Consider the following 19,530-nt stretch of genomic DNA (forward strand, 5'->3'; position numbering starts at 1 on the left):
AGAGGCCTAAACGGTTATGTAGAGACCTGGAGTCTGAATTTACATGAAAAAGTGGTAGTATAGATGTGCTCCCTGCCATTTGCTGAAGGAGTCTTATAAATGTGGGACAAAATTACAATGTTCTGAATTAGAAAGAGACATGCATATGTAATTTTCCATCCAAACCATTTATTATTTTATTAAGAAAAACACATTCACAATAAGAAAACTTATAAAACCAACTGGAAATCTTTACAGCACAGACAACAAAAAGAATGAGACACATATTTCAATCTGAGGCATTGCACATAAGTGTGGGACGCAAGGTATAGAATGCTGTTGCACCCATGCAGAAAATACTTTGCTTCACAGTAGATGCTAACATTCAGCTATTAAAATCTTGGGAAACGGAGTCAAAGTAATTTGTTCCAGGTGAGCTAAACAATGGGAACTTGAAGTTCGAAAGATGCCTCCACTGAAGTGTGCTGGGTTCACAAATGCTAAAGCCATTAAAAATTAGTATTGTGGTACCTTATAGATGAATATGTTGTTTTTTCCTTCCAAAGACAAATACAATTTCATCTCTGCAAAAATATAAATTCCAAGGATCCAGTGATGGAGACTGGGTGTGAGCTACAGTGGGCATTAAGCAAAAGGAGTATTTTCAGAGTGTAACCAGAATCATATCTTACTAGAATATTTTTGATATCCTTATTGCAAGCCAAATATTTTAAATTTATGATGCAGAGAAATTTGTACAACCAGTTTCTGAAAATATGCCTAAATGCTTCAGCCTGATAAAAATCCTGCTGCAGCCCCCAACTCTCTCTAGACAAATACTGCTTTATCTAATGGGATGAGCAGAAAAAGGGAGCAATATGAAGTCAGTTAACAAATATCAATTTGAACTGGCATGTAACAGCTGCTAAATGTTCCATTTCCAATTTTAATCACTGTTCTATTTTGCTTCCAGTGACTCAGTGGTTCTGGAAGAGTTATTCATGTGAAACTAAGCGATGGGTGCCAGCAATCCTTCAGGGCCATAGGCAGGACCACAAAGGGATCTCTTCCTGCAGGTCCTCCCAACTACTTAAATGAGGGATCACAAAGTGAAATCACACAATTCGATGCTGAACAAAAGGTCATAGCAGCAGCAGCACTTGCCCTATCTACACTACCAAATGAAATTCACTGTATGCCACTTATTTGCCTGGCATTCGCCAAAGAACTCTCAGAGCTGTACTTTGACAATGGTGCCGAATATTGTCTATTACAGAACTTCAGATGTACAGTTCCCAGGGTCCCTGGAAAGGGGAGAGACAGTACCATTTGATCAGGTTTATGGTGTAGATATGCCCATGGACTCAACACACCTTCCCATTTCCACACTGAGTATGAACAAGAGAGGAGACCATAATGCACAGAGGCTGCTCTTTTGCCTTCTAATGGAATGCATTTGTTCACACACACACACACACACACACACACACACACACACACACACACACTATTAAAATACTTTGTATTTTTGCAGCTATAAGAAAATACCCTATTGACAATGCTGATAATATATACAATAAAATTAGCCAAAAGAAATCCTTGTTATCTACATTCATGATGGTTCACATGCATTCTCTTCTGGCTATTCAGATACAATGGGTTTAGATCATTTTTATTTTGTAAGGATTGAGTTTTAGTACCCTTTGTCTCTATTCCTTCATTCCAACATTTCTAGCCTTAGCTGAGCATTTTTCTTATCAAGAAATGATCTTATGCTTTTATCTAATACTGTAATAATGGATTACAAAAATACATTTGGAAAACTAGTTTAGTTTCACTTTTACTCTATTTTCAAACTTTGTTTAGTCTCTCAAACAAAAGGAGCATAAGAAATACTAGGCCTAAGTCATCTTGCAACTCAAAATAACCACTCACTACCCTATAGTTTCCTTAGAAGACAAGAGCATGTACCTGGGGCCTTAATATGCATGAAGAACTGATATGGAATGACATCATCTTCAGGAATGTTGTGAAAATAACCAAGAGACCACCAGAGCTGGCCCAAAACGCTTTAGCTCTCACAGAGTGGCAGCCTGGCAGAATATGAGAGGCATGTCCTCCTCATTTAAGAGTTGCCCTTGAAATAGTTCCGTATATTCCCCTTCCTATATCATACTAACACATAGCTAGCTAAAGAGGGTTCACTCATGTCTTCACAAGCCACTACAAAAAAATGGCCCACAGTCTTTAATCTGTGAATAGGAATAATGACTGAATGTGCCAAGTCACAATGCCCCTTTTAACATCATAATTTTCAAGTAATACTTAAGGATGCGCATTCAACACACCCAACATTCTGGTAAACAGAAAAATGAGATCCTTTTCTCCAGGGCTGTTTTCCTGAAGGCATGATTAGCCTTAACCCAGTCAGGGTCACATACCTGTGCAGAGTGACTTTTCTTTGGTATTCTACTGCCTACCATCAAAATTCCTTTATAGTTATAGTGCATTCTCATCTCTTAAAATACCTCTTTATCTTAAAACGTATTTTCCGGCTCATATATACATAAGAGGATATTTTTTACATAAAATTAAATATTTACACGCAACATAATAAAGGAATAAATAAATTCCAGTAAATATTTTTGGATTGTACAAAAAAGAAAAATATTTTGTATTTCTATCCATTTTTTCCAAAGATGAAGGAAACTCTCATTTGAAAAAATAAATGACTGTTCCCACCAGCTTGGTTTAAGTTAAACCCAGTGTTTTAAACACTCTTTCTCCATAGCTGCACTGATGAAAAGATTCTAACAAGTGACGAATCAAAAGGAGTTATGAGCTCATCTATGTCAAAGTAATCCATTTTAGTGCTGTACATGACCAATGCACAAATAAATAGGTTAGCCCCATGTATCAATTCATTATGAAAGGAGTAAAGGCAGAGAGGGGGAGAGAGAGAAATCAACAGTATTTCTCAGGTGTCTTTAATGCGAAGCAGGAAGGGGGAGCAAGGTGAGATTAGCTTTGCCATAATGCCTTCCATTGTTGGAAATAGGTAAGGCTGCCCTGCATTTAACTGGATTCAGTGCTTTGAAATCATTTTGGCAAACACAAGGAAGGCAGAGGGAGAAAGAAGAAACAGCAGCAATGAGAACAGTGTCATTGTGTGTTCCTTATAAGGGTTATCCTCAGAGACAAGCGTCAAAAATGGAGCATATTAAATATTGGCATCAGCATCCTTAGTAGGCTGAACGCTAGTCAGTTCTACCATCGGGCTCTTCTCAACAGTGGGTGAGACAACACCATCTTCTGTTTGCCTTTCAAAGGCACTGGAGATGTCTTCAAAAGTCCGGCCTTTTGTCTCAGGGACTTTAAAGTAGGTGAAGATGAAGAAGAAAATGAGGAACCCAAGAAAGACAAGGAAAACATACTTAGGAAATGCATTCTGCAAAGAAGAAAAAAAAAAGGATTATTCCAACTTCCAAGGTAACCGGACTGAAAGTTACAACATGGCTATAGCCTGCAAGTGCCGGAGTCACAAATCATGGTCACACTTAGCGGGCACAAAGGACAGGACCCTAGCAGGGTGCAAATGTTTCTTACAGCACTCATACATTACTTTGCCTCATGCTGTGGTGTGGCCACACCACATATCCTGTCAAGTGACCCATCTCAGAAGGCCTTCCCGTTAGTTGGAGCAGCTTACAGACAAAGTCATCACACTCCATCTCATAGGAGGTGGACTATGACCTACTTGTAGGACCTATACCTCTCGGTGCTTCACCGGGAGAAGCAAAGGGCTTTCTCTCAAGTTGGCCTCACTAAGCAGAAGGTAAGTAGGCAACCCAGCCTGACCCCCTTCTCCCAACGCTCAGATTTCATGAATCTGTACAGCCCAAGTCCCAGTGACTGCATCTGTCACCTCCTCCGCCTGATTTAACATAAGGGTCCACATTAAACTAGAAGTTACAAGGATAACTCTTCCACTGGGGACTTTTCAAACATACCTTTACATCTGGATGAAGCAATTTTAGTAAATGCAACCCTCCAGATCTGTTCTTAAATCCCTTCTCTGTCACGACATCCTTGCTTAACTTCCGTAAGCATTCTCAACTATGATGACGTCTCAGTACACATTAAGTAAATTTGCTTCCATTTATCTCTTTATGCCCTTGTTTGTCCTACACCTTTCCTTTTTCTGATAAATTTCAGACTGCTAGAGCCTCGGGAAGGGAGGTAACTTGTTCACTGTAAGCCCCTGTAGGCAGAGTGCAGTGTTGCTCAATAGTGAGCATGCTCACCAGCAGGATACAGATAAGTAGGTTCTTACCGCTGCATAGGGAAAGAGCATGGCCACCAGGAAATTGGATGACCAGTTGGAGCAACCAGCCACCGCCACAGCTGCTGGACGAGGACCCTGACTGAAGAGTTCCGAGACAATAAACCAGGGGATTGGGCCCGGGCCAATTTCAAACAGGGCCACAAAAGCAAATGTAGTAATAACGCTGATGTAGCTCATCCAAGTCACAGTAGCCTGCAATAAAGACATTGAGAATTAACTGAATTTAGCACATTAACACAGAGGAGCCCAGACCTAATAAACCTAGTCCTGGCAAAGCACTGCACACTGGGGCATGGAAGGAAATTCAAGCACAATTCCCCCCATTCAAGTCAGAGATGTTTTCCGACTTGTATGGAAAGTCGTATGGCCCTGTAGACATAGTCTTTATCTGCTTCATCCTTACTGTTAGTCCCATTTTCTGAAAAAGAACGTGTGCTGCTAGAAAGCAACAACTCAAACAACTTCTCCATTGGTCCAGTTAACTGTAAAGGTCTGAATATAGTTTTTCTAACACTGAACCACACCAAGGGCCTTTCTACAAATGTAAACTATTATTATTTGCTCTTAATCTATGATTAAGCTAACTTTGGGTTATTTAAATTCATAGTGTCCAGGTCTGAGCTGATTAGAAGTTGTATATTCAGAATGGCAGTTACAGACAAGCCTGCCAAATCCTGGGTTAAATGAACCATGATTTGCTGCTGTTATCTGAAAACCTGGTCACTTTGATATCACAGAAGGAAGAAGGAATGTCACAGCTTACCTTTAACAGCGCGGCCATGGTCATAAGGGCCGCACAGGCCGCCATGCCTCCTAAGCCGATTAAATGGAGAGTTCTGCGCCCTGCACGTTCCACAAGGAAGAGCTGAAAAATTAGGGAGAACAAAATAGATAATAAAATAAAATGTTGCTTTTAGGAGCAGCAGCGGGGCTCTCCCTTCTACCCACAAGACTAAGAGCAGCCCAATCACATTCAGTGAGGCTTACTCTCTCCTGAGCAGATAAAGGACTGCAGTTTAAATTCCCTAAAGGTCAGAGCCCGAATCTTTATTGTTAGGTGTCTCAAATCACTGTGGTTAAGTCTTTCTCAAGGTGCACTCCCCACATTTGGAGTTGTGGGGGGATGGAGAAAAATGATACGGGGCTGATAGTTTTGTCTGCCTATTGGCAACCTCCACTTCCTAGGCATGCTCTCTGCCCTCATGCTGCTTTAGCTTCAGGTCAGCACATTCAGAGTAAAGGCAGAAGAAGCAAGCAAGTTCCTGTGGCAGAAGGAATTGAAAGCTCCTTGAACAACTACAATCGTGCACAGTCGACATGAAGAGGGTGACAAAACACGTGGCTGCAGCTTTTGGGGAGCTTCTGGTTCATCCATAAAAGGCATTCATGCCACACCTTGCTGCCCAGTACTACTTACCGATACCACAGTGAAGATGGTATTGACCACGCCAGCGCCAATGGTGGCGTACACCGGCTGTCCCACTCCAGCTTCTCTGAAGATCCCGGTTGAATAATAGAACACCTGGTGGCAGAGAATGATGCGGAAGGTGTGTTCAGTGCTGGGGACCACATCACGTTTGGTCCTAAGGCTTACCTGGCACTCCTTCCATGCCAGAGTACTTGTGCGGAGGGGAGGGGGGGGAGGAGGCTTCCCCCATTGACCACTCCAACTCTGCCGCTGGGGGCAGGGCTTATCTGTCAAGGCAAGTCCGCTGCTTGTGTGCAGGCTCACCTGGGACAGGGAAGGCAGGGTGATCCATGGTCCTAAGCAGGGAGGAGCTTAGACCCTACTGTGGGTTTCCCTTTTCAGAGGCACCCCCAACACGTGGGGGCAGGGCTGACATGGACTTGGCAATGGGGTGAGGCCAGCAGGTACGGCCTTTCCCTTCTTCTCGGCCCCATTCCTACCATGGGGAAGAAATGCCTGGACAGAACTACCATTTTGAAATTGTGCTTATTTCAAAATGGTAGTTCTGTTCAGGCATTTCTTCCTCATTACAGGTACATTAAGCAAAGCCTCCCAAGTTCCAAGGAAGGCCGGTCAAACCTGGCCCTTCCACACCACCAGCCACTGAGCACGTGGCACTTTCCCTCTTGACCACACCAGGGTCTAGCAGGAAGGGAAAGGGACTCAGGAAGCTAAGCAGGGATGGCACCTACCGCATTGATGCCTGAGAGCTGCTGAGAGAGCTGGAGGACGATGGCAATGATGATGGCCTGCCGGTAGCTGGGGGAGCGGAAGAGCTCTGGAATGGTCACCTTCTTCTCTTGGAACATCTTGGCACTCTCGTCTTTCATCTCTTGAATATCGCGGGATACATCTTGGGTGCCTCGAAGCTTCTGGAGAACTGATAGAAAACATTAAAGATCAGAATTATATATATTCAAGGAAAGCCAAACTGGTGTCATGGGTGGTGCTGGACTGGGGACCTGAGAGATCTGAGACCTAGTCCCCACTTAAGTTCCTCAACAAGAGGAAAACGTGGGCTATAAATGTAATGTGGCATTGATCTCTAACTACTAATTAATGCTGAGATTATTTTCAGGCAGAGTTCTATCCTGAGTTGAGGGTACACATCTTTATGGTGATGGAGAGCAAGGTGCTATTTCTTGCTTTAGCTCAATCTTCCCCACCAGATGTGTTGGACTAGAACTCCTATCATGCCCAGGATGATGGAAGCTGTGATCTTACACATCTGGAAGGCACCAATTTGGGGAAGACTATTCTAATCCTTCCATTTAATTAGAGATGAATCAGCCCTGAATGAAATCCCCACATTTGCCCCTCGCTCCCTTAGAATCCCTTCCACTTTTTGCTTTCTCGGCCACGTTTCTCATGGGAAATTTTTGGACTGAGCGGCCTCTCTTTTGGGCAAAAGCATCTCTTCTATGCTAGTAAAATTCTATGAAGTACCAGGTGCATAGATGGCACTGATATGGTAAGATCAGGCTAAGTCTAAACCTAGACTTGGCTGATCTGTGACTCCGTACAGAAGGCACTTATTTGAAGGCAGGTCAAGAACATCACTGATACAGGAATCAATTCCTAAAAAAAATTATTCCCCTAAAATCCAGTCACTTTCCTAACAATCCACATGTCACAACAAGCATCCTTGTACAGGCTGATTTTTTATCAGTATGTGTTCGACAGATGGTGAGGCTCATGGTGGCACTCTCCTCCCTTCCGTCATCTCCTCCCTTCTCAGTCCTCCAGGCATCATCTGGTTCTAGCCTTTGTACCTAGTTGTGTTTTCCAGGTTCAGATTACGCAACAAGCCACCATGGTACTGAGGAACCATAGAACAAATAATTGTTTTTGTACTTGGGTTTCTAAAGAGACCAACAATGGTAACCCCCCCCCCCCCGCCCACTGTGGCTTGTCAGGTCAGGTCAATCTGCCCGATGTCTGCATTCACCCAAAGGCACTACTATTGGAGGCAATGTTACGAGAAGCCCAGGAAACATTCTGGATTCTTATGTTCATACGCAGAGATATGTAGACGAGAAATATTTTTGGGGGTCACAAAATGAAAGACTTGAATCCAGTCCTAGATCTTTCAACTTCTAGAGAAAACAGACTTCGAGGAATTTGGAGAGGGGCAAGCCTAATGAGCAATAGTTCTCAGCATTCGGTATAGTTGTGGTACTGCACACCAGTGGATGGATTCACACTTAGTCATCCTGGTTAAATTTCATTGATTTCAAGGGTATCTACCAACTAAGTATGACCACATCTAAATCCAGAGCTAGTCATTTACTGAGAAACTGCCACATATCACTCATTTTTTACAGGGCATTTAGGTGACAACATCCAGTTACTGAGTTTTTCTACATGATCCTATTAATCCCCTGTACCTACTTTCAGTTTCAGTGCAGGACTGAAATCTGAGCACAAAAAGAGCATTCCTTTCCTGCTTTTCTGCTGCTTAAATTGGAGGTAGTACAGGAATTATGCTGATTCCTAATCAGTGCCCCCAATTACCACCACTGTGTTTTCTTCCTTGCATTGGATGCTCATAAGCCTTGGAGTTTGGAGGTCTCTGGGGATCTGCCACAGTGGCAATGTGATTGTACCCTTTGTGTTATACCAAAAATTGAGTGAAAGATTAACCGAAGGTTGATCAGATAAAGAAAAACCAAAATTATAGCTGCCCTCTCCTTCTCTCCCACAAAGCTATGCCATAGGTAACCAGATGGACTAGACATAGTGGGATATACACCCAGAAAAGCAGAAATATACCCAGTAATATGGAAAGTCAGGTGCAATTCCCTTGTTATCCTGCAGCGGAACAGCAATTAACAATGCTACAAGCTGCTCCTGAAGAAATGATAAAGCCAGAAGCTTGTCCAGTGGCAACAGAGATGAAATAAGGTAGCCTTGACCCACAGACATGTGCTGGCAGAGAAGCATAAGGGGGCATCAGGAATGTATTTAGCTGGTGGCTACCTGCATGCGCACTCTCTTCCTTCATCTGGTTGATGAGCAGGAAACGTGGGCTCTCAGGACAGAATGGCAGAGCTGCACACTGTAAAATAGCTGGGATAATGGTAAATCCCAACAACAGTGGCCAGAGCTTTTCACTTCCCATGATGACATCTAGGCCGAAGATCTAATTGCAACATTTGATGGAGAGAAAAGATAAAATTATTGTGGGCAAGGGTTTGATACTGAATCCCTCAAAGAACATCATGCAGGTATCCAATTTGGGGTCTGCTCACATTATTCCACAGGGCAAGGGGCTACTCCACAGTAGTAGGGAGGGGTAGCTGTGTAACTCCATCTTTCAGACTAGTCCCCACTAGCTTCCAACGGAGTCAATTTTTGGTCCTTTTTTTTGGTCCTTAGGGTAGTCTGCCACTTGCTGAGTGAAGATGGTACTGCGGCCCAGGACATCTCCATTAAATCAGGGCAAATCCAAACATGGAGGCTTTGCATCAGATACTGTGCATAGCCAAATGCATACAATGAGGCATGGCTGTCTATCTGATTGCTGTACTGGGGAGCAGGAGGGAGCAGAGGAGCTGACAGCTGTCAGCATAAGCCTTGGCCTCAGCCTCATCCCCTTCCTGCCTCTTCCCAGCACACCCCTTTTCTCCTTTTCTGAGGCCCAGTTGCATGCCTAGAGAGGCAGCTGGCATAGTTCTTTCAGTGGGGAAGGAAGCTCGGCTTTCAGAGTCCTGTTTCAGAGGTCTGAGGATCTCAGAGATGGAGCGCCAAATAATCCTATGGTCTCAGGTAATGTTGGGAGGCTATAGGATTGTTCTTTGAAACCCAAATAACCAAACAAGCACATCTGTACGACCCCCACATTTCAGGAATCTCAGTTTCACGGTCATGGCATTGTTTCATCAATAAACAGACACACATCCAATTATTACTAGCAGTATTTCATTTTGGCTTGACTTCCTTCAAAGAACCCTGAAAACTGTAGTTTGCCGAGGAGCTGTGAATTCTGTTGGAGACCTGAAACCCCCCTCCAAAGGTGTCTATCCTGCAGCAAAGAAGGAATGGGCACCAATACTAGTGCAGTTCTGTGGAAACTGGATCCTGTTTCTTTGACCATTCTTCCCTACTCAGTTGAAAAAATGTCAACAAGGAATACAACAGCTCTCTGCAGGGCATTTTATAATCCAAAAGCCACTCACTTGCCACCAAGGAGCTCATCAAAAATCCAGCTAATTTTTTTGGCATGGCCAATGCAGACATTATTTGAGAACAACCAGCCTTAATCTCAGAGCAAACAGGGTTGCAGCCTCAGTGCCAATTCCCTTCAAGCCATACCAATAAGCCACAAAGCAATGACGCCGCTGCAGAAAAGGTTAGTCTTACCTGTGCCACCAGGATGCCCACGACAATGCCCAGCTGGTTCAGTGTGCCAAATGCCCCTCGCAGCGCAGTGGGGGAGACCTCGCTGATATACATGGGCACAAAGCCAGTGCAGAGGCCACAGAAGACACCAATAATGAAGCGGCCAATGATCAGCATCTCTACTGCACGTGCCAGTTTGGAGAAGCCCATCAAAAGACCTCCTGCAATGGCCAGAATATTCACCAGCAGCATAGAGTTTCGCCTGAGGAAGTAAACATCATTCATGATTAACAGAGAAACAATGGAGACAGTCACATGGGTGACAGATATCTCAAGGGCTGGCCCATAAAATGCTGACATGCAAAGCAGAAGGCCCAAGGGACATGTCCCCTCCCCATTAATGCAGGACACAATCCACCACCACACCATCCTCCTTTGCAGAAAAACTGCAGGCCCCATGGCACAGGTCTGTCCTTCTTTCATTTTGCTGCCCATAAAGGAGGCCAAACACACTGCTGAGCCAGCCACATTATTTTGCCTCTTGGCAATTCCAAAGCTTGCATTTCTCATGAGTTCACTTTTCAGAACGGAATTCCCAGTCAGTTTTCTAAAGGGTATGATTTCCTCCCATTCCCTTCCTATGCTGCAGAACAGAGAAGGAAAATCCTCTGAATAGACCAGAGTTTCTACTATACCTGCCAAACCGGTTGACAAAAAGTCCCACAGAGAGAGAGCCAATCATCCCTCCCACTGAGAAAATCGCCACAGAGAGGGACCACAGCGAGGTTAGGAGAGTACGGGAGATTGGTTGTTTGGTCCGCTCTATCCATGTGTCATTGAAAAACTCTTTGATAATCTGTAAAATGGAGACCCAAAAGGAAAAGAAAACACAGAAGCATTAACTTATGTTCTAATCATTACGAACATACTTCAAGAACATTTTGGAAATCTGAGAAAGAATCCTGTTGGAACATAAAAAAGACATGACACAATGGGATAGAGGAGAAAGCAGGTAAACAGAGGCACTTATTCTTAAAGTTACAAAAATTTCAGTGGCTTTGGAGTGCAATCCATATGACTGATTGGGGAATCTGGAAGTTGCAGGTTTTCCTATCTAAACCTCCTGCAAAGGGTTCCGTCCTTAAAAGGCTTAAAAATATTCTATAACTGCAATAGAAGATTTCTGGAACAACAGAAATTAATAGAATTGGTAAAATGCCCAGAAATTCTAGGTTCTTCTTTTCAAACCATAAGTGAGGGTGGAAGTTTGGACTTCTTGGTTAATTTTCAGGAATATTCAGGTGAGAATATAAGTAGCTGCAGGCAGGTTTTCATGAAACGTACTGTGACCCAAACAATTTCTTATAAAATACAGCTGAATTTAAGAACAGAGACATACAAGACCACCCTCCATTATATTCAAGTAGCTTACAAGGGGGTGGGGGGGCTAGCACAGCTAGAAATACAGCAGTGAGAAAAGTGATGCTCACTGAACTGAAATAACCTCTTATGTACTCCTAGCTATTAAAGCCACCAAAATCCACTCATGCCACCTATGCCTCTGAACTGTCCTCTTCAAACATGTAAACACCCATATTAGTTTATTTGCGGAACAAGTTGGGACATAGCTGTACTAGGTTCTGTACTACCACCAGGTGGCAGGAGGACCCTAATGAAAGAGCAAGCAGAGCTCCTTCGCTCGCCGTCTCCTTCTCCCCTCCCGAAAGCCTGAGTAGTGATGACATCGAAATTCCCGAAGCCTGGGTGGATGTGGTATGCATGAGTCACCCTTCAAAGAACCCAGCCCCCGCACTTCCTCGGGTTCTCTCGTAATCTAATGGTGTAAGATTGAGGCATGTTACTGGGAATTTCCCCCAGTCATCTGCCTTCCCCCAGAATACTCTACTTTGACTACAGAAGGGAGTTAAACATGTGAATACCTAGGTAAGCCTGGTAAAACTGAAAACCATACCAGTAAGAGGGAGAACTAGTAGTTTGCTGCATGAGAACAGTCTGGGGTGGGGCAGGAGTTGCTCCTTTTGGCCTTCTCTTCTCCCGCAGAAAGACAATACGTCTCTCTTGGCTCTCCATTATACAGCATCTCCCCTCTGCCCCACACCCAGATTCCTTCAGCCAGCTGTTCTTATGACTCAGCAACTTCCATTCCTGCTTACGCTTCTTGCCCTCAACTGCTGATGGCCATCCCTCCACCTTTCCCAGTCTTGTCCCCAAAATATAGTGTTCATCTACTTAAGACCTAAGATCCTGCGATCCTGTTGAATCCCACCCTAATTCAAAGATTCAAACCTACTCTCTCCTCCTCCACCCGGTCCTCCCTCTCTCCACAAAATTTCCTTTATGGAACTAACAATGCTGAGACACCCTTTTGTGTTTAGAAGCCAGAGCAGGAATATTTCTTATAGGCTGCATTGTCCAGACTCCCAGGTCCAACTGTGCTCTACAATATTCTAGCTTTTACAGGATACTACTACCAAGGCAATAGAGCAATGTCTTTCTGACGTCAGGCAACTATCTTTTGATTTCCCAGGCCTTTAATCTGATTTGCTGCTGCTTTTACAATACTCTCTTTAAATTTGCTGCTTTTATTTCCAGCATGTTTTAATAGCTTTTATTGTACTTCTGATTTTTGTAAACCTCACTGGAACTTTGTTTGAAGGTCAGTGTAGAAATTCCTGTAATACAGTCCATGTAATTGATGTAGGTTGTCAGGTGCCACCTGGAGAGCACTGATTTGCCCTGAAACTGACCCACAAGAGCAGGAGAAGGAGCGACCAGAACTTCTGCCCGTTCCTAGCCCTGGTCCTGCCAGCATCTGCTGTGGAAGCACTTGTGAATGCCTGTACACTTCAGCAGGCAGAGCAGCTGAATGGATGATGGAATGGGCAAGGCAGTTTGCTGCATCCGGGGGCTTAAAGGGTATGTTTATTGCATTCAGCTCAAGATGATATACACAATTCTCCATTCCAATTGTTTCTCTCTCAACCAACCTCCTGGTGAGCTTCATGGAACTTCAAGGAACTTACTTGAACTGGGCCTGCTTACTGTCAGCCAGTAGTCTAACTACTGCATTGGACCTCTACGTGAATGTTTGCCCAACTGCAGCTCAGCATCTCTCAGCAGCTGTGCAGAGGGATCTTTGTGGCAGAAAGAGGTCTTCATAATGCTGCTTCCTTCCTGCTCTTCCAGCCTATTTCAAGGAGTGGACAGTGTGCACAGCAAGGGTGGTGCACTCCTCTTACAAAAAGGAAAGGAGCTGAAACTGTACCAGCCTGAAAAGTACCAATTAGAAGATCTCATCTGGAGATGTCTCTTCTGAGTTCTACCTCAAGCTTCCCTCTACCTCAAGCTCAAGTCTGAAGACTTTCTGCATGTGATGAACCTGATAAGGAATTTTCCCACTAATTGCCTTGAAAACTAGTCCATTTGCACAGCTGTTACAGTCCCTACCATACAGGATAAGTGGCATTAGAGAGCTGAAGTATTTAAAGCAAGATCCTGTTTGCAGGTTCATAGGTAATGGCAGCAAATCATGGATCAATTAAACCGCAATTTCCAATGCTCCTGCGATTTTGAAAATGCAACTTCTAATACTCTGGAACAGTGGGTTGCTTTGTGACATGCAAATATCAATGTTATAAGTTAATCATGGGTTAAATAACCCATAGTTCACCTATGCTTAGTTTTTAGGTTAACTTTGCCTTGTTTAATCCATATACATGGTTTGCACATAATCATAACCCAGAGCACAGATTGACTGTGAGTTGTTGTTTAAGTGTGGATTCTTGTTGAATTGAGAGTTGCCATTACATGTGAACTTATGCTGTGGCTTCAACACATATTAAACATATCCATGCAGTGTTCTGGCCCAATATATATCCATGCAGTTAAACTTACATCCAATGCATCCCTGCATAATGCAAAACTTTATCTTTATTTAAACATAATATGAACAGTAAACAATAAATATAGGGTCAGTACTTAGTAGTAGAAGGATGAGTGTTGGAATGGAAGGCCAGCCCTTCAGATCAGTAACAAAAAACCAGCCCAAGTGAACTTTCTTTCAAACTGAGGAATAACTACAGTAAGCCAGTTAGAGACTCTTCTTAGGGGTAACTATTCAAGGCATGACAACAGTACCTGCACAGTTACTAACATATTCCCAGAGGACAAACAAGAGCAGTTACTAATGCTGAGCCTAGGGAGCACCATAACATAGTAACATAATGCCCATTTGGGGCAGACCACTCAGCACTACTGTTTAATTGTCAGTTGTTAACCATTAACAAACCAAACTTCCATAAACCAGCAAGAGACCATGGGGTCTCTTCCTGGATTGTCTGTGGTAAACAACACATAGATAAATCATAGCTCAGGGTTCACATGAAACAATAATCCATGATTTAATTGATTGGAAAGGCCTCTCCGTAAACCTTTCCAGTAATAATAGCAATGACTCAGGAATTTGATAAGGCAAAAATGTCAAATCTTGGGTTTGGATAGTTGGTTCAGCACCACCATTTATGTACAACCCATGCTTAGCTTACCGGTCTGTCTGGACTCTCAGATATCGGCACAAGAATCCTTGTGTGGCTTGCGAATTTTAGGAACAATGAATTAGCATAATTCTAAGTTCATAAAGAAATTGTGCCCCACTTTTGGTCCTTCCTCACAAGCACAGGTCAGGAATGATAAGCATTCCAACTTCCTACAACAGATGAGAAAGTAGCTTTGTTCCTTCTCAGGAGCACAAAGTAATTTTCAACTCCCACACAGTTCAAAAGGGGGGAAAACCCCTTTACATACACAGAACAGGGAAGGCATTGATGCACTTACTAATTGTCTTCAGCAGCTGTGTGACAGGCAGGGATCCAGCAGGTATTGCTACTGAGGAATCACACCTGTTGAATGTTAACTTCACATAAAGCTGCTATATACAACACATTTCAGGAAAAAATGGTAATAAAATTCTTCCTCATTCTTTTCATGAATCTTGGGACTACATTAATATCATGGATTAGTGTGTTCCCCTGAAGGTGGTTTCTCTATTTTTCATGCATCTCTATAAAATAAGACATATCTGCATTCCATGACTGCACCCTTTTCAGTCCTCTGTATCATTCATGACTTTCCTGATTCTCATCCTCCTTCAAGTTAACTTTGCAACAACAGTGGAATCCTCTTAAATCCCATAAAGTAACTTCACTGTCTTACCTCCTCAGGAGCATTGATTACTCCAGTGTTATACCCAAATTGCAGGGATCCAATGACAGCAACACACACGGCAAAGATAAGGGGCAATGTTATCTTCTGCAAAAAGGAAGGAGAGAAAAGGGTTGATTAATTCACATAGTCCTGAAGCATTTTCATGGATAACTAAGAATTACATGTGTGTCTGATTTTGTAGTGTCTTGACTAACACTGAGATAAACAAGATGTCTACCCTGCTGCCCCTTATTTGGTTTAAACACTCTAGTATGGTTTGTGAGAGTTTGTGGATAGTCACTGAAAAAGTTATTTAAGATATGGCATCCGTAGCTCTTTCTTTGCCTTTAATCTATGCCAGGCTATTTCCAGGTGCCCAGTGACCTACTTCTAGGCATGGATGAGATACACCACCACAGCAATCTAACAGGCGGGCTTTGGTAAAGTTCATTGCGTCCCATCTCTGTGCTTTCATGGTATAAGCCACCCACGGTCTTGCACCCTAGTTTGTAATCCCACTCAGATTATCCTCATATGCTGCCTCCCAGATTTTCTGCATGCATCCCTTGAGTTAGGCATCCATTTTGGGGAGCCATGCCCAAACCCAAGGCAAGTAGGCCCTAGGAGTCTGCCATGCCAGGCAACCCAGCTTTCTGGTCAGTACTGAAGAGAAATCCAGATACTGATGTTAGTGCAGTGTATTGTCATAAACTTACTTTTCTAAGGCTAGGAACACATAGGTAGACAGAAACCCGGCATGTTTTTTGTTTTTTTGCTAATTGATAACATTCATTTGGCAGGTGGAAGGGAATATGGTGATACTGCAGCACTGTATATAAAGCCACTGCTCCAATAACCAGGGTTGGCATATCTTCAGAATTAATTTTCGAGATAGATCATTTCTATCATTACATTCTAGGGCACTTAAGAGATGTGTGCCTTTGAACATGGGCCAAGGTTAATTTCCCCTGAACTAAATGTGGAAGGTCATTTCAAACACAAAAGGGCCAGGAAAGAAATTCTTCCCCTGCCCGTGCTTGTTTCCCTATTGCTATCTCTACCCCAAGCTGTTTTTCTTCTGATGGAGTTTATGTCTCAAACCCCCAAATCACTGGTGGAAAATAGTGGGGAGAGGGATATATGAGGATGAGAAAGGGATTCAGCATTAGATCGCCTGTCTGCCTGTCGCTTCCATGCTTCACAGATCCCCACCTGATTTGCAGTGATGGCATCTTAATGCACAGATTCAGTGCCATTCATGTCTTATTAGCCCCTTCACAGACCTTTTAATTTGGAGGGAAACACAGGGCACAAAGATGGGTCTTTAAATACCCCAAGAATGGCCAGTTTAAAGACTAGTAATTATTGCTGAAAATTTGTGAAAAACTTTTTGAATGCACAAAGCACTACACATCTCTGTACTACTTAAAAAAAATCTGTAATATTTAAACCGGAAGTATTTTTACTAGGAATTCTCCCTGATGACTTTGATAAACAAAGCATATATTTGACTTTACATGTAATAACAGCAGCGAGGATGGTATTTGCACAATATTGGAGGAATGAAGAGTTACCAACTGAAGAACTGATTTTAAAGAAGATACTGGACTGTGCAGAAATGGACAGACTGACTTTATCTCTTAAGGAAAAAGAAGATACATACTACTATCAAACCTGGGACTTTTTATCATTGGTTAAATTGAATCAAATTTAGGGATGAAATATATAGTAATTGTAAAGAGAATAAGATTACAACGTAGTATGTTTGATGTCTTTGGAATAATCATTGTTTTAATTGGTCGAAAATAATAAAAAAAAAATCCACCCTCCATTGCAGATGGGAAACTCAGGTTGAGCAAGTGTAAGATCAGTTTGGGGCTTCTTAGCTGAAGTAAGATTTGACTAGGGACTTCCTGTCAAGTAAGATTCTTAGTCATCTCATCAGCCTGTGACTGCAACACTGTTCTGACTGACTGTAGAGAGCTAGGAAGCCTAACCCTTGCCGTTCCACCAGCACATAGGACACATGCATGCCCATGCACACACATGTGGTCACCCATGATGTAGCTTCTTTCAACAGGCTGTGCTCCTCTACACAATCTCATTTTCCTCCTCCTGCAGCTCTGTCATCCTACAGACTCACCTGAATGCCCTTACCTCTCAGAGGAAACTGGGTTTGGGTGATTTCTGTCCTGGAATTTCTCCTTTTTCTGGAAACTGGGAAACTGGGTATGGGTGATTTCTGTCCTGGAATTTCTCCTTTTTCCCTTTCCCACTGAAAAGGCCTGAGCCCTGTGCAAATCCATGAGCAACCTTTGCCTAAACCCCCTCCTGTTTGGTTATGTATCTTTCCACAATTACTTGGTATCTGTTGCCTTCTGCTCAGAAGACAGCCATACAAAGTGGGGGGGGGGGGGCGGTAGGAACCAGCGAGGCAGCAAAACTGAAATGTAGCCCTTCACTTGCACATATCCCCTCCCGCCATATGCTCTGGTGACACATTATTTCATGTCCTTCAAACCTCTCTAGAGATGTAGCTCTAGAACTATATCACTTACTGAATTCAAGGGATGGCATGGGATATATTCTCTGCCATCCTCTAGATGACCTTCACAGAGAGTTTCAGCAAGAGCATCCTCCTGAAATGGGACAGGCGTGAGCAAGCAGTTTCTGTGTCTGCATGGTCACCAATGCTCCAGCACAAGCGGATCACCCTGGGCATCCTTCCACAAACTCGGAGGTGAATCGGCTTCTCCCAGACGCCCCCTGCCTGCCTCCTTGGCCTTTTTCGCATGTGCGCTTTCAAGCCCACGCTTGCAATGGATGCTCCACTGATGCACGCAGCACACACAGGCACAAGGCTCAGCCGCCGTGGTGCAGGCAAATACTCTGGAGCCTCATTCTCAGCATCAGGAGGAGCAAGAGTAGGTTCTTTCTCTTCCATGTGGGAATTTCAAAGCCTTATTATTTTGCGAATTAAAGGGAGCTTATTCTTTCGTTTAGGCTGCAAACACAGAGGGAGGAGGCTGGGGTCTTTCCTCTCCCATTATGTCACGGTGTGCTATTCAGTACCAGAAATAACCGGTTTGGCCCCTCCCTCTCCCTCCCCCTCCCCATGTATTCTAATAGGGTGCTCAGTTCAGAAATCTGCTTTTAAAAAGAAGTCGTTAACCATTTTTAACCGGTTTTCGGAAAACACCACAGAAGCCATCTTTCTCCATCACAGTCTGCATCCATCAGGCATTCATGGCTCTCACAGCAAACCAACGCTACCCAACCGTTGCCCCTTTTCATCCTCGTCGCATGGTGTTATCATTCCAAGCTTAAATTTAAGAAGTGCTGCATTTACGTGGAAACAAGTAGAACTGGTGAGCGCTGGACGCGCAAAGCCATCCTCTGCGTCGCTGTGGCAGTCCTTACCTTGTCGCTGTCCATGATGCTTGGCACCCGCCCGCGAAAAACCTGACTCCGACGTTCCCGTCCGGTCCGCCTCTGTCGATAGCGGGCTTGGATGCCTCTCGCGGCAGACGTGAATCCTTCGCACGCCTCGCAGGATCCGCCGACGCCTTTGGCTGGTTCGTTTCCGGTCTGCGAAATGCGTAAGCGCCTTCGGTGCCCGCTGGTTCGGCTTTACTGCGTTAGTGCGTGACGCTCATCCATTTATGGCCTCCGACCGAGGGACGGGGATGAGTAGGGAGGAGCGAAGAGGCGAGCCCCCACCCAGGCACAGCCCTGCGTGCGGCACATGCACACAGCAAGGCAGTCATATGATCTATACAACGCCTTCGGCATCAGTGACGACCGTGGCTGCGTCTCCCCGTTTCAAACCCCCGCGAGCGGAGAAAGATAGCCAGAAGGGCGACGAACTGTGCTGCGCTTGGGGAATAGAGTGTGCTCCAGAAATAGTGGCCTAGCCTCACTCTCCGCCTCAGTCGCTCCTTCAGCTGAATTGCTTCGACAGGCAAGCACAATTCAGCAGGAGAGGAAACGCATACCGTTCAGAGAATATCAAACAGTCCCATAATTAAGCCCGACCAGGGTTCTCATTGTGGACACCAGCCAAGTTTCTGGACACCATTGTGGACACCAGCAGGATGGACCAGATCCTATATCATCAGGATTCCCCCCCCTTTCCAGCCTCTTAATTTAGAACAATTCATTTTAATTAAACTAG

General features: G+C 43.9%; 1 protein-coding gene across 1 annotated transcript; it reads right to left on the minus strand.

Annotated features, from left to right (window-relative positions):
- Positions 1-148: 148 nt before the first annotated feature.
- On the minus strand, positions 149-19,002 carry LOC123017009 (solute carrier family 2, facilitated glucose transporter member 3-like). Its single transcript, XM_044417977.1, has 10 exons — positions 18,777-19,002; positions 15,366-15,461; positions 10,829-10,989; positions 10,155-10,395; positions 8,772-8,934; positions 6,485-6,672; positions 5,742-5,846; positions 5,088-5,189; positions 4,313-4,516; positions 149-3,427 (listed from the first exon to the last, which is right to left on the minus strand). The coding sequence occupies exons 1-10, from the start codon at positions 18,789-18,791 to the stop codon at positions 3,200-3,202; spliced, it is 1,503 nt and encodes a 500-aa protein (XP_044273912.1). The 5' UTR covers positions 18,792-19,002; the 3' UTR covers positions 149-3,199.
- Positions 19,003-19,530: the final 528 nt, after the last annotated feature.

The sequence above is a fragment of the Varanus komodoensis genome, unplaced genomic scaffold (genome assembly GCF_004798865.1).
Source record: "Varanus komodoensis strain SLA01 unplaced genomic scaffold, ASM479886v1 scaffold9, whole genome shotgun sequence".
NCBI lineage: Eukaryota > Metazoa > Chordata > Lepidosauria > Squamata > Varanidae > Varanus > Varanus komodoensis.

Coding starts and splice junctions, on each gene's coding strand:
- LOC123017009 (XM_044417977.1), bottom strand. Junction 6,673..8,771: donor GGAAGAGAGTGCGCATGCAG/GTAGCCACCAGC, acceptor GTTTTCTATCAG/TTCTCCAGAAGCTTCGAGGC. Junction 5,190..5,741: donor CCATCTTCACTGTGGTATCG/GTAAGTAGTACT, acceptor CTAATTTTTCAG/CTCTTCCTTGTGGAACGTGC.